We start from the raw sequence: 16,526 nt of genomic DNA on the forward strand, positions 1-16,526 counted from the left end.
TCGCATCCTGGGGAAGAGAATCGATGGATCCCAATGGAAATAAACGTGAGTGGCTTTCTTGGGTTATCCTGGGTTAAGTAAGTTAGTTTCCTTATGTTACTTATACAATTATAGTTTTTTACAGATATGTAAATTATCGAGGATAAGAAAATGAAGTGAAAGTGGCTTATTAACCCGATGGGTTAATAACTCAGATTTTAAGTAAGTTTATGCTAAGTTCCTACACAGAGAACGTGAATTAATAATCTTAAGAGAAAACGGAGCTTCTATCTTCTTCCTTTTTGGGATGACTCAAATACGTTATCTTTTTTTTTTTCTCATCTACATGATGTACGACCCATAAGAGTTTAGCACTTCCCTTGAATATGGCAGTATTTTACCCTTCTCATTTTCTAGAATGAAAGTTTTAAATTTTACCTCAAGTTTGATAGTTAAGCCTTAAATACTGTATGAATTAATTCCAGGGCCGGTACATTGTCAGGTACAGTGTTAAGATGAGATTTTGTTGGGATTGTTATCCCCGGAGGGTTAGCCACCCAGGGTTACGCAAGAAAGTCAGTGCGTCATCCAGGACTGTCTGTCTTATTTCCATTGTGGTCCTTCCCGAAATGCCTAGCCATGCTAGGCGTTCTAGTGGTACACTCTGTAATTATTATTTTACTACATGTAAACCACACAACCAAATTCTGTAAACTTAGCATCGTAATACTTATAGAGAATAAAGTTTGAATTGAATTTGAATTGAATCTTGTCCCCCAGGATGCCACCCACACCAGTCGACTACTGGAGAATGTCTCTTCTGTTGGGTTATCTTAGGTTAACTTTACATAAAGTATTTTTATCTGCCTGTAACATCCATGGTCCCTGAAGACCATTGTAAAAAAATTGCTACATTAATTTCTTGCATTCATACTTAACGGTCAGTTTGGAGTGATTTTGTCCTGTGTACGTCCAAATTTGAATTTTTTTAATGGAAGAAATTGGGAAAGTTGAAATGCCGGTTTTCATACGATAATTTCTGAGTCTCGTCCGATTACCTTTAATTTTTTCAGCGGTGGTAAGTTGATAATGCAAACCTGGCGTATCTTAGGATATTTGTGTGTCTCTGAGATAAGAGACAATGCCTCTCCAGCTTGGCTTCAAACTTGTTGTTTCTTAGTGGAAGGATTGTATTAGTTTTGTGCTGTTTCCCTAAGTTGCTATTTGTAGTACAGAAATTGGGAGATTGGTTTCTATGTGATAATTTGTGAGTGCCTCTTCTGGATGGCCTCAGATCTTCACCGCTGATACTTAACTGTATTATCAACTTATGCCGCACTCTGCACTAATCTTTTCGCTTGCATTGAGGTACAGGGTAACTGGAGTTACGCAATACAGATATATCCTTCTCCGATCACTCAGCCATCTAAATACATCTAATAATAATAATTATATTATACTATTATTAATTAGTATCTTTTTGGGTGATACCCAGACCCTGGAGAATTGAAATTGTGTTTGATCGTAGGAAGGGTTAAGTAGTTCCAATTCTTTGGATCAAGAGCCCATGCAGAAGAATAAATGTTTTATCGAACTTACTACTTGTTATAAATAAAATATAGTTTTATTAATGCTACTTATAATGTGTACTTTACATTTCATAAGTGTTCAGTACACTTCAGAGTCATAACACACACACACACACACACACACACACACACACACAATCATGTAATTGTGTGTAGCATGTATAGTGTGTGTATGTGTGTGTGTGTGTGTTTTATACTAGGTTTGATGTTTGTTTTCCTACAGCCCGAGGCTCTGTGTGAGATCGAGCAGGCCACAGGCGTGAGGGTGAGCCGGGAGGACGAACTCTCCTACCGTGTGGAGATCTCTCTCAAGGACCCCGACAAGGAGGTTAGTACAACACTCTCTTACTCTGTGTTGTCATCCAGATGGCGTGCTGCCTGCAGTAGTGAAGCCACTGGCCACACAGCAAGCTTTTATCGGGACAACTTTTCGCTCTTTGTAGAGCTGTAACTCATGACTTGCTAAGCTCTACACAGAGGGAGGAAATGCGCCAAAAAGAGCATGCTGTGCAGTGTGTGGTTTTAACACTGCGGGGTATTGCCACGCCCATGCACACACCACCTTCTCTCTTCCCCTATTTTACAATGTGCCACATCCACGGATGTTACTCCCAGGAGACAGATACACCCTGATTTAACCCCTGTGTAACCATCACCAAGGTGCGTTACTGTATATCCTTCCGCGCCCTGAGTTACTGGAGGATTTCCACCAGCAGGTAAGTGCAGAATGTCTTGTCTTGCTTGTAACTTACACAGCTTGATGCACAAAAATGTGCATCAAGCTCGGTGTGAAAGGCGAGCCTGGCACTGTAGCTGCCTGGGGCGGCCGCACATGAGAAGCTAATGTGGCAGATTGGTAAAACCCATTCGGGAACGAGGCGCTTTTTCCTGGGGCACACAGAGATGTGTTACACTGATGCTATAGCAGTTTTTGTGATGTACCCTTCCTCTGCTGTCTTTATGGTGGAACAGGAGGATGAGACGAGGAGGAGGATGTGAAGGCATAGGAGCAGGAAGAATAAGACATGACTGTGAGGTGGAGAGGAGGAGGAGCAGAGGCAGTTAGCCAGTGTGGTTTAATAGTTTTTTACTCACCCCATACCCATCGTGTGGGTATGGGGTATCAGGAAACATTTGTTTTGTGGAGAGTAAAAGCACCATCACCGCCAGGTGCTGGCTCATGAAATCGTAATGACACGATTGTAAACAAACCATACCACGACTCTCTCTGACCGCGGGTTCAAACCCTACCCGTGGCATGGTTTATTTTGATAGTTCATTAGATTACAGTGGTAATGAAGCACTTAAAGGGCACGTCAGTTCTCCTGTCTTCTAATGCTATTTTTCTTCCCGTAATCTACCTTGTCCATAATTACTACCGCATTTGCTTTGTCTGCTTTCGTAAGGTCATGTCTAGGATCTTTTCTTAATTCATGGTATAATTTAACAAATCTTTGAGGACAATTGTGTTGCAGAGGTCTGAGGTGTGTGTGTGTGTGTGTGTGTGTGTGTGTGTGTGTGTGTGTACGTGTGTACGTGTGTACGTGTTCTACCATGAATTTCCTCTTCCTGTCTGGTGTCATGTCAGGGGTCAGACAAAGGCTTGAGCAGGATGAACAGTTAATCTTTTCCCCCTCACTCTTCTTCCACTTCCCCTCCCCCTTACCTATCCCTCCCCTCCTCTCACTCACTCCTCCCCATTACCCTCCCTTCACTGCAGAGTACATTGTTCATGTTATGTAGACCGTGAAGGGGTGTAGGACACTGCTGTTGCTGCTGGTGGTGCTGCTGCGACTGTTGTTGCCATTGCTACTGCTGCCGACATGTGTCAGGAGAGCCATGACCCTGGCACTGGGTCAGATAACAGGCTTAGTACACATAGAAGATACAATAAGTGTCCGGGGCCCAAGACTGTTCAACAGCCTCCCACCATGTATCAGGGGAATTACAAATAGGCCCCTGGCTGCCTTCAAAAGGGAGCTGGACAGATACCTAAAGTCAGTACTCGATCAGCCGGGCTGTGGTTCGTACATTCGACTACGTGCGGCCAACAGTAACAACCTGGTTGATCAGGTCCTGATCCACCAGGAGGCCTGGTCAAGGACTGGGCCGCGGGGGCGTTGGCCCCCGGAACACCCTCCAGGTATACTCCAGGTATTCCCCCGATTGATCTGTTATCAGTGTTTCACACCTTCCCCCACTCCTCCCACACCCTGTCCTCCAACACCCTCTCCCCCACACCCACACCCCAACACCCTCTCCCCCCACACCCTCACCCCAACACCCTTATCCCCACACCCACACCTCCCCCACAGCCTCTCCCTCACAGCCTCTCCCTCACACCCTCTCCCATACCTCTTCAGTATTTTTCTCCAGCATCATCTGTCGATGCTCCTTCATAATCCTTTCTACTCCTTTCGTCCTCTTTCTTCATCTTTTCGCCATCTCTCCTCCCTCTTCCTTTTCCTCTCCTCCTCCTCTTCCTCCTCTCCCTCCTCTTGCTCCACTCACAACCGGATTCTCCCAGGTTCGATCCCCAGACGAGGAGATACATTTAGGAAAGTCGCCTTTACACACACTGCCCCATTCATCTATCAGTAAATTGGTACCTGGATGTTAATAGACGGTTGTGGGTGCCACCCAGGGGGCGGGAAAGTTCAGAAAAAAATTAGTAGATAAATGGGTAATACGCAGTTAAGTAATGGGCACATGTAGGTAAATTGTTATAGGTGATAGATAAATTGTAGGTGATAGATAAATTGTAGGTGATAGATAAATTGTTATAATGATAGGTAAAGTGTTATAGGTGAGAGATAGATAAATAGGCAAATGTTAATAGGAAACAGAGAAAATAGTAATAGAATGAGAGTTAATCTCTAGCATTGTGCCATAAACACTAGAAATCCTTTCTGTTTACATGTTCATTTACAATATTTACATTTACACCTGTGTTTGTTAACACTTTCAGTCTGTCAGTGTCTCTCTCTGCACCTCTTGGTAAATCTTTTCTTGTTATATTTTCTCTTCTTATTTTATTTCTATTCTTCTATTCTCTCTCTCTCTCTCATCTTCCCCTCTTCTTTCCCTCCGTCCCTCCTTTCCTTTTTCTGGTGTGTCTACAAACATTACCTTTGTGGGTGTGTGTATGTGTGAGGGGTGTGTGTGTGGGGGGTGAGATGTGTGTGTGTGTGTGTGGGGGGTGCATGTGTGTGTGTGGGGGGGGGGTGTGAGGGGTACGTGTGTGTGTGAGGGGTATGTGTGTGTGTGTGGGGGTGTATGTGTGTGTGTGTGGGGGTGTATGTGTGTGTGGGGGGGGTATGTGTGTGTGTGGGGGGGTATGTGTGTGTGTGGGTGGGTGTGGATGTGTGTGGGTGTGGGTGTGTGTGGGTGGGTGGGTACGCTGCTGAACGAGGTCGGGGTAAACTTAATTAACCTTAACCCACCTTAAACACAGGTGGTATCACTTACCTGGGCAGACTAAAATGAGTGTGTGTGTGTGTGTGTGTGTGTGTGTGTGTGTGTGTGTGTGTGTGTGTGTGTGTGTGTGTGTGTGTGTTCTGGTTTTGGAAATACGGAAATCATTAGTGGAAATGCGGTTGTTTAAAGTGGAAATCTGTATATGCAGTGTGGAGGTCTGGATAAGCAGTGCTGAAATCTGGATATGCAATCTGGATATTCAATGTGGAGGTCTGGATATGCAGTCCGGAAATCTGGATATGTATGGTGAAAATACGAAAATGCACGATGGATATACGGACACGCACGATGAAAATACCTTTAACGTCCTGTGTAAATCCGGAATTACGGAAATGTCTGGTGATAAATAAAAACGTTTGCAGACATGTATCAATGTCCCTGACGACTCCAAAATGTCTTCTTCAGTCTCTCTCTCTCTCTCTCTCTCTCTCTCTCTCTCTCTCTCTCAAAAGAAAAAAATGCCGTTGGAGGAGCGGCGGTGCTCTGTACAACAGGGAAATGCTACTGTTAATACCTGAATGTGAGAATTATCTCCCGTTGTCTGCCGTTCACCAGGCGCCTGCTTGGATTTTTTTTTGGTAATGGAGAATTGGGAATCTGATTAAATTCTCCAGTAGGTGGTGTGTGTGTGTGCGCGTGCGTGCGTGCGTGCGTGCGTGCGTGCGTGCGTGTGTGTGTGTGTGTGTGTGTGTGTGTGTGTGTGTGTGTGTGTGTGTGTGTGTGTGTGTGTGTGTGTGTGTGTGTGTTCACTTAATTCACCTTATTGTGATTGCAGGGGTCGAGCCACAGCTCCTGGTCTCTGTATCATTGTCAATGAGATATACGAAGTATAACTATCCTGTAATAAAGAGGTATATTGTCACTCTTCAGGAATATATATATACCATCACAGAACAGGTATATTGGTATATCAAGATATATATATATATATATATATATATATATATATATATATATATATATATATATATATATATATATATATATATATATATAATATATATATATACGAATGTATGTGATTGATGTGTGAAGTGGCCGCGGTGGTGAGATGTCTGGAGAGTAGTGGCAGGGGATGGTGGGGGCATGTATATGTGATGGGGAGGGGTTATGTATGGGTTTGACGGGGATGAGAGGGGTTGGGAGAGTGGAGGATTAGTATAGGGGTAGTGGGGGGCACTGGCTGTCTCTCTCTCTCTCTCTCTCTAGCTCGCTCGCACACGAATACATACATACATACACACACACACACACACACACACACACACACACACACACACACACACACACACACACACACACACACACACACACACACACACACAGAGGCTGAAGGCGCTATCAAGGAGAAGCTTTGATGTATGTTGAAGTGTAGGCAGGGAGGGGAGGTCTCTCTCTCTCTCTCTCTCTCTCTCTCTCTCTCTCTCTCTCTCTCTCTTGTGTCATGTTCGCTACACTGAGGAGCAGTGCTCCTGGGCCCGTCAATTTCACTGTGTAATGCTGAAACCTCTCACTTACAAACCTACCACTGACTCCCTTGTAGCCAACATACCTTCTCTGAGTTAATTGACAAACTGACTTGGCAACGAGGAAACTCCCCCTAATAAAATGTGTGAAGACATGAAGGATGCTGGGAGAGTGGGAGAGGCCACAACCAGCGAGATACTGAGAGAGTGGGAGAGGTGTTACAAAAAATGCGATTCTAAAAGCTTAGAGATCTCCAGTGAATACTAGAAAGGACTGCCCTTCTAGCATCCAGCCTGTTACTGGGTTTTCGTAACAATTAGTCAGTATCCTTGTCCAATTATCAGTAAGAATTATTAGTGCTTTAGGATAACAACTGGTAGGTTACTAACTAGAGAAAATAAAATTTAATAAATTTATTGAGTATCGTCTAGAGGTATAATATCAAAGTAAATTAAATTAATAATAATCAAAATAATAATAATCACTTCTCTCGTTTACAGTATTATTGTGCTGAAAGCACATATCACATTTATAATTCTTAAGTACCGTCTGGTACTTTAACATTTAATAAGATATTACAAATATGTACAAGTAAGTTTGTGTGTATGTAAGTGCTCTAAGTAGTTCGCTATGTCTCACGACTCGACTAGACTTAACAAGTGACTGACAAAGTCCTCACAAACTAACATCTTGACCAACTGGCAATCAGAACAGTCTGCTTGAACAATAAAAAGAATGCTAAGCCCAATAGCAATATAACAAGCAACTGCGACACAGAATCAGGAACAAGGAGATAATATAACGACACTAAGTAGGGACCATCTGCAGATCCTCCACAAAAGTCACCAAACTCCCATACTAATGAATCTAAGTTCAGCATAAGAAAATCCCCGACTGTGATAATACACAGATACCAGTACAAGTTAGGTCAGAAGCTACAGCTCAGGACCTGAGTTGTTTCGAGAGTCTATGCGACACACAACCTCAGTACAACGTCGAAAATCACTAAGTCTATACAATGTTCTGAGAACAGAGTTCTACAGAACTAACAAAGCTACAGAGACGATCCTCCAACAAGGGCCAATAAGGAAGAGTTAGGCACTTGTCAGGAATACGTCCAACCACCAAGAGAGTCTAGACCAGACTGAATACTTCAGGCGAGGTGAGGACACCCCCCCTCGATAACGTGATAGTTCCGTGGACAGCTGCAGCTCAGAAACAGAAGCCGGCAGTCTAACGAGCCACAAGCGATAATTACAGTAGTTAGACAATCAAGACTTGAACTGAGCACATATGTTATATCCTACCTAACCAAAGGAAGCTAAGTCAAATAACAATATAAAGCAATATATTTACGATTTAGCTATTATCGCAAATATAAGCAATATAAAATTATATGAAAAGATAATGATTATATATATACATAATAATCATTGCAACCCATTCAGGGGTTGCAACAGAGGCCACAACCAGCAAGATACTGAGAGAGTGGGAGAGGCCACAACCAGCAAGATACTGAGAGAGTGGGAGAGGCCACAACCAGCGAGATACTGAGAGAGTGGGAGAGGCCACAACCAGCGAGATACTGAGAGAGTGGGAGAGGCCACAACCAGCGAGATACTGAGAGAGTGGGAGAGGCCACAACCAGCGAGATACTGAGAGAGTGGGAGAGGCCACAACCAGCGAGATACTGAGAGAGTGGGAGAGGCCACAACCAGCAAGATACTGAGAGAGTGGGAGAGGCCACAACCAGCAAGATACTGAGAGAGTGGGAGAGGCCACAACCAGCGAGATGCTGGAAGAGTGGGAGAGGCCACAACCAGCGAGATACTGAGAGAGTGGGAGAGGCCACAACCAGCGAGATACTGAGAGAGTGGGAGAGGCCACAACCAGCGAGATACTGAGAGAGTGGGAGAGGCCACAACCAGCAAGATACTGAGAGAGTGGGAGAGGCCACAACCAGCAAGATACTGAGAGAGTGGGAGAGGCCACAACCAGCAAGATACTGAGAGAGTGGGAGAGGCCACAACCAGCAAGATACTGAGAGAGTGGGAGAGGCCACAACCAGCGAGATGCTGGGAGAGTGGGAGAGGCCACAACCAGCGAGATACTGAGAGAGTGGGAGAGGCCACAACCAGCGAGATGCTGGGAGAGTGGGAGAGGCCACAACCAGCGAGATACTGAGAGAGTGGGAGAGGCCACAACCAGCGAGATACTGAGAGAGTGGGAGAGGCCACAACCAGCAAGATACTGAGAGAGTGGGAGAGGCCACAACCAGCAAGATACTGAGAGAGTGGGAGAGGCCACAACCAGCAAGATACTGAGAGAGTGGGAGAGGCCACAACCAGCAAGATACTGAGAGAGTGGGAGAGGCCACAACCAGCGAGATGCTGGGAGAGTGGGAGAGGCCACAACCAGCGAGATACTGAGAGAGTGGGAGAGGCCACAACCAGCGAGATGCTGGGAGAGTGGGAGAGGCCACAACCAGCGAGATACTGAGAGAGTGGGAGAGGCCACAACCAGCGAGATACTGAGAGAGTGGGAGAGGCCACAACCAGCAAGATACTGAGAGAGTGGGAGAGGCCACAACCAGCAAGATACTGAGAGAGTGGGAGAGGCCACAACCAGCGAGATGCTGGGAGAGGCCACAACCAGCGAGATACTGAGAGAGTGGGAGAGGCCACAACCAGCAAGATACTGAGAGAGTGGGAGAGGCCACAACCAGCAAGATACTGAGAGAGTGGGAGAGGCCACAACCAGCAAGATACTGAGAGAGTGGGAGAGGCCACAACCAGCGAGATACTGAGAGAGTGGGAGAGGCCACAACCAGCGAGATGCTGGGAGAGTGAGAGAGGCCACAACCAGCGAGATACTGAGAGAGTGGGAGAGGCCACAACCAGCGAGATGCTGGGAGAGTGGGAGAGGCCACAACCAGCGAGATACTGAGAGAGTGGGAGAGGCCACAACCAGCGAGATACTGAGAGAGTGGGAGAGGCCACAACCAGCAAGATACTGAGAGAGTGGGAGAGGCCACAACCAGCAAGATACTGAGAGAGTGGGAGAGGCCACAACCAGCGAGATGCTGGGAGAGTGGGAGAGGCCACAACCAGCGAGATACTGAGAGAGTGGGAGAGGCCACAACCAGCAAGATACTGAGAGAGTGGGAGAGGCCACAACCAGCAAGATACTGAGAGAGTGGGAGAGGCCACAACCAGCAAGATACTGAGAGAGTGGGAGAGGCCACAACCAGCGAGATGCTGGGAGAGTGGGAGAGGCCACAACCAGCGAGATACTGAGAGAGTGGGAGAGGCCACAACCAGCGAGATGCTGGGAGAGTGGGAGAGGCCACAACCAGCGAGATACTGAGAGAGTGGGAGAGGCCACAACCAGCGAGATACTGAGAGAGTGGGAGAGGCCACAACCAGCAAGATACTGAGAGAGTGGGAGAGGCCACAACCAGCGAGATGCTGGGAGAGTGGGAGAGGCCACAACCAGCGAGATACTGAGAGAGTGGGAGAGGCCACAACCAGCGAGATGCTGGGAGAGTGGGAGAGGCCACAACCAGCGAGATACTGAGAGAGTGGGAGAGGCCACAACCAGCGAGATGCTGGGAGAGTGGGAGAGGCCACACCAGCGAGATACTGAGAGAGTGGGAGAGGCCAGATACTAAGAGAGTGGGAGAGGCCACAACCAGCGAGATACTGAGACAGTGGGAGAGGCCACAACCAGCGAGATAGTGGGAGAGGCCACAACCAGCGAGAGACTACCTGCTCTTCGTGCTGGATCATGCAGATGTACACAGACTTACAAGACTTAGTGTTGCTAGCGACAACACGATGCTACTGGTGACCACACGGTGCTACTGGTGACCACACGATACTACTGGTGACCACACGATGCTACTGGTGACCACACGATGCTACTGGTGACCACACGATACTACTGGTGACCACACGATGCTACTGGTGACCCTGCTGACCACACGATACTACTGGTGACCACACGATGCTACTGGTGACCCTGGTGACGACACGATACTACTGGTGACCACACGATATTACTGGTGACCACACGATACTACTGGTGACCACACGATGCTACTGGTGACCACACGATACTAGTGGTGACCACACGATGCTACTGGTGACCACACGATGCTACTGGTGACTACACGATACTACTGGTGACCACACGATGCTACTGGTGACCACACGATGCTACTGGTGACCACACGATGCTACTGGTGACCACACGATACTACTTGTGACCACACGATACTACTGGTGACCACACGATACTACTGGTGACCACACGATGCTACTGGTGACCACACGATGCTACTGGTGACCACACGATGCTACTGGTGACCACACGATGCTACTGGTGATCACACGATACTACTGGTGACCACACGATGCTACTGGTGACCACACGATGCTACTGGTGACCACACGATACTACTGGTGACCACGATACTACTGGTGACCACACGATGCTACTGGTGACCACACGATACTACTTGTGACCACACGATGCTACTGGTGACCACACGATACTACTGGTGACCACACGATACTACTGGTGACCACACGATGCTACTGGTGACCCTGGTGACCACACGATACTACTGGTGACCACACGATATTACTGGTGACCACACGATACTACTGGTGACCACACGATGCTACTGGTGACCACACGATACTAGTGGTGACCACACGATGCTACTGGTGACTACACGATACTACTGGTGACCACACGATGCTACTTGTGACCACACGATGCTACTGGTGACCACACGATACTACTGGTGACCACACGATACTACTTGTGACCACACGATGCTACTGGTGACCACACGATACTACTGGTGACCACACGATGTTACTGGTGACCACACGATGCTACTGGTGACCACACGATACTACTGGTGACCACACGATACTACTGGTGACCACACGATACTACTGGTGACCACACGATGCTATTGGTGACCACACGATGCTATTGGTGATCACACGATACTACTGGTGATCACACGATTCTACTGGTGACCACACGATGCTACTGGTGACCACACGATGCTACTAGTGACCACACGATGCTACTGGTGACCACACGATACTACTAGTGACCACATGATGCTACTGGTGACCACACGATACTACTAGTGACCACACGATACTACTAGTGACCACACGATACTAGTGACCACACGATACTACTGGTGACCACACGATACTACTGGTGACGACACGATACTACTAGTGACGACACGATACTACTGGTGACCACACGATACTACTGGTGACCACACGATGCTACTAGTGACCACACGATACTACTGGTGACCACACGATACTACTAGTGACCACACGATACTACTAGTGACCACACGATACTACTAGTGACCACACTGTACTACTGGTGACCACACGATACTACTGGTGACCACACGATACTACTAGTGACCACACGATACTACTAGTGACCACACGATGCTAGTGACCACACGATACTAGTGACCACATGATACTACTGGTGACCACACGATACTACTAGTGACCACACGATACTAGTGACCACACGATACTAGTGACCACACGATACTAGTGACCACACGATACTAGTGACCACACGATACTACTAGTGATCACACGATAATACTAGTGACCACACAATACTACTAGTGACCACACGATACTAGTGACCACACGATACTACTAGTGACCACACGATACTACTAGTGACCACACGATACTACTGGTGACCACACGATACCGCTAGTGATCACACGATACTACTAGTGACCACACGATACTACTAGTGACCACACGATACTACTAGTGACCACACGGTGCTACTGGTGACCACACGATGCTACTGGTGACCACACGATACTACTGGTGACCACACGATACTAGTGACCACACGATGCTTCTAGTGACCACACGATACTACTAGTGACCACACGATACTACTAGTGACCACACGATACTAGTGACCACACGATACCGCCATTGACCACACGATACTAGTGATCACACAATACTACTGGTGACCACACGATACTACTGGTGGCCTCACGATACTACTAGTGACCACACGATACTACTAGTGACCACACGATACTACTGGTGACCACACGATACTACTGGTGACCACACGATGCTACTGGTGGCCACACGATACTACTAGTGACCACACGATACTAGTGATAAATTAGACACATGTGCAACTCTTGGGTATCTTTATTGAGGAAACGTTTCGCCACACAGTGGCTTCATCAGTCCATACAAAGGAGAATCTTGAACAGGAGGAGAATGAGGTAATCAGTCCCTCAACCTTGAGTCGATGTGGTCAGTCCATCAATCTTGAATAGAATACGGCATACGTGCTGAGAAGGAGCTTATAAACCGTTGGCAGGAGAGGTGCAGCAGTCATAGGTGGTGTAACATTTGTTCAATGTTGAAGTAGGTCGTGCCCAAGAATTAGGCAAGCGAAGAATTCCCAAGTATTAAGATCCCAAGAAGTTGCAGTGTCTGACAGGTTTGTAGATGAATGGTTCAGAGAACCGACATGTTGATAAATTTATCAACATGTCGGTTCTCTGAACCATTCATCTACAAACCATACTAGTGACCACACGATACCGCTAGTGACCACACGATACCGCTAGTGACCACACGATACCGCCATTGACCACACGATACTAGTGACCACACGATACTAGTGACCCCGCGATACTACTAGTGACCCCACGATACCGCCAGTGACCACACGATACTACTGGTGACCACACGATGCTACTGGTGACCACACGATACTACTGGTGACCACACGATGCTACTGGTGACCACACGATACCGCTAGTGACCACACGATACTACTGGTGACCACACGATACCGCTAGTGACCACACGATACTAGTGACCACACGATACTAGTGACCACACGATACTACTGGTGACCACACGATACCGCTAGTGACCACACGATACTACTGGTGACCACACGATACTACTAGTGACCACACGATACTACTAGTGACCACACGATACTACTAGTGACCACACGATACTAGTGACCAAACGATACTACTAGTGGCCACACGATACTACTGGTGACCACACGATACCGCTAGTGACCACACGATACTACTAGTAACCACACGATACTACTAGTGACCACACGATACTACTGGTGACCACACGATACTACTGGTGACCACACGATGCTAGTGACCACACGATGCTACTGGTGACCACACGATACTACTGATGACCACACGATACTACTAGTGACCACACGATACTACTGGTGACCACACGATACTACTAGTGACCACACGATGCTACTGGTGACCACACGATACTACTGGTGACCACACGATGCTACTGGTGACCACACGATACTACTAGTGACCACACGATACTACTAGCGCCAACACGATACCACCATTGACCACACGATACTAGTGACCACACGATACTACTAGTGACCCCACGATACTACTGGTGACCACACGATACTACTAGTGACCACACGATACCGCCAGTGACCACACGATACTAGTGACCACACGATACTAGTGACCACACGATACTAGTGACCACACGATACTAGTGACCCCACGATACCACTAGTGACCACACGATACTAGTGACCACACGATACTAGTGACCACACGATACTAGTGACCACACGATACCACTAGTGACCCCACGTTACTATTGGTGACCACACGATGCTACTGGTGACCACTCGATACTACTAGTGACCACACGATGCCACTAGTGACCCCACGATACTAGTGACCACACGATACCACTAGTGACCCCACGATACTACTTGTGACCACACGATACTATTAGTGACCACACGAATACGCCAGTGACCACACGATACTAGTGGCCACACGATACTACTAGTGACCACAAGATACCACAAGTGACCACACGATACTAGTGACCCCACGATACCGCCAGTGACACACGATACTAGTGACCCCACGATACCACTAGTGACCACACGATACTACTAGTGACCACACGATACTACTAGTGACCACACGATACTAGTGACTACACGATACCGCCAGTGACCACACGATACTAGTGACCACACGATACCGCCAGTTACCACACGATACTAGTGACCTCACGATACCACTAGTGACCACGCGATACTCAGATTGTAGTCTTGTCGATGTAACAGAGCAGAAAACTGTAGGCAGGAGAATTTAATCAGACTATGACGACGTTGAGACAGGTTCATTAAGTAGTTTCATGATCAGGTATGATAGTACCCAAGAGACTAGGAACCTGTGAAACCAGTCGATAACAAGACAGAGTAGAGGCCAGGAAGTGTTTTTCAACTTCCGTAACAAGGTTTGTACAGGTATGTGGGTACACACACACACTCTGCTCTCAACCATTAAGAGTGAAGTGCTCTTGATTCACGAATTCTAGTTACTCTCCTCTTCCCGGATCAAACCTAATTCTTTCCCAGGCACTACGTAACCCCTACGGGCTTAGTGCTTCTCAATGAATATAAGTCCCTTAACTGGCCCACTTATCCGGGTACATGAATATTAAAGGCCTACAACTGATCCACTTATCCGGGTACATGAATATTAAAGGCTTACAACTGACCCACTTATCCGGGTACATGAATATTAAAGGCCTACAACTGACCCACTTATCCGGGTACATGACCTTGCATTTACTTGGGTTGAACTCGAAAAGCCACTTCTTCGACTACATTTGCAGTCTGTTGAGGTCTATCTGCAACTGGCCCACTTATCCGGCTACACGAATAATAGAGACCTACAACTGATCCACTTATCCGGCCATAAACTATCCGGTTAATACGATAACCGTAATCTTTATATTTTTCCGTGGAAAAATGGTGTATCACAGGGATGGTGGCTGGCGCGTCTCTCCCTGTTTGAGTTTCCGTCGGCTGACTATTGCCGTGATTTCTGCTTTGATGAAGCCGCGTCCGGAAGAGCCAGGCTTCTACCCTCCCCCCTCTTACACCAGGATTCCCCCCCCGTAACCCCTTCCCCCCCTCTCCGAGGCTGTTAAATATTGATAGTGTCTGAGGTAACCTGACCTCGGGGGAGGGGCGGAGGTTAAGGGGTTGTGACCTGGCTCTTTGAGACGGATTTAGTGCACCCTTTTTTTTTCACACGGATCAGTTTTACCTCAGCTCATTCTATCTAAGGTATAACTTAGATAAGAATACTAAGGGAAGGTATACTACCACCCCCTGAGTGTTGGCCGACCACGGTCGACTAACACCCAGATACCTACTTACTGCTAGGTGAACAGTGACAGCTGGTGTAAGGGGACTAACACTCAGGTACCTACTTACTGCTAGGTGAACAGTGATAGATGGTGTAAGGGGACTAACACCCAGGTACCTACTTACTGCTAGGTGAACAGTGACAGCTGGTGTAAGGGGACTAACACCCAGGTACCTACTTACTGCTAGGTGAACAGTGATAGATGGTGTAAGGGGACTAACACCCAGGTACCTACTTACTGCTAGGTGAACAGTGACAGCGGGTGTAAGAGGACTAACACTCAGGTACCTACTTACTGGTAGGTGAACAGTGACAGCTGGTGTAAGGGGACTAACACTCAGGTACCTACTTACTGCTAGGTGAACAGTGACAGCTGGTGTAAGGGGACTAACACTCAGGTACCTACTTACTGCTAGGTGAACAGTGACAGCTGGTGTAAGGGGACTAACACCCAGGTACCTACTTACTGCTAGGTGAACAGTGACAGCTGGTGTAAGGGGACTAACACCCAGGTACCTACTTACTGCTAGGTGAACAGTGACAGATGGTGTAAGGGGACTAACACCCAGGTACCTACTTACTGCTAGGTGAACAGTGACAGCTGGTGTAAGGGGACTAACACCCAGGTACCTACTTACTGCTAGGTGAACAGTGACAGCTGGTGTAAGGGGACTAACACCCAGGTACCTACTTACTGCTAGGTG

General features: G+C 47.2%; 1 protein-coding gene across 11 annotated transcripts in view; it reads left to right on the forward strand.

The window, feature by feature from the left end:
• LOC128692988 (FERM and PDZ domain-containing protein 3) overlaps nt 1-16,526 on the forward strand; it is an 838,384-nt gene that overhangs the window by 547,798 nt on the left and 274,060 nt on the right. For all 11 annotated transcript variants that reach the window (XM_053782415.2, XM_053782416.2, XM_053782410.2 and 8 more), the window contains one exon: nt 1,792-1,896. In XM_053782415.2, coding sequence (XP_053638390.1) covers nt 1,792-1,896 — 105 coding nt within the window. The remainder of the gene's footprint in view (nt 1-1,791; nt 1,897-16,526) is intronic.

This window comes from Cherax quadricarinatus, chromosome 38 (genome assembly GCF_038502225.1).
Source record: "Cherax quadricarinatus isolate ZL_2023a chromosome 38, ASM3850222v1, whole genome shotgun sequence".
Lineage (NCBI taxonomy): Eukaryota > Metazoa > Arthropoda > Malacostraca > Decapoda > Parastacidae > Cherax > Cherax quadricarinatus.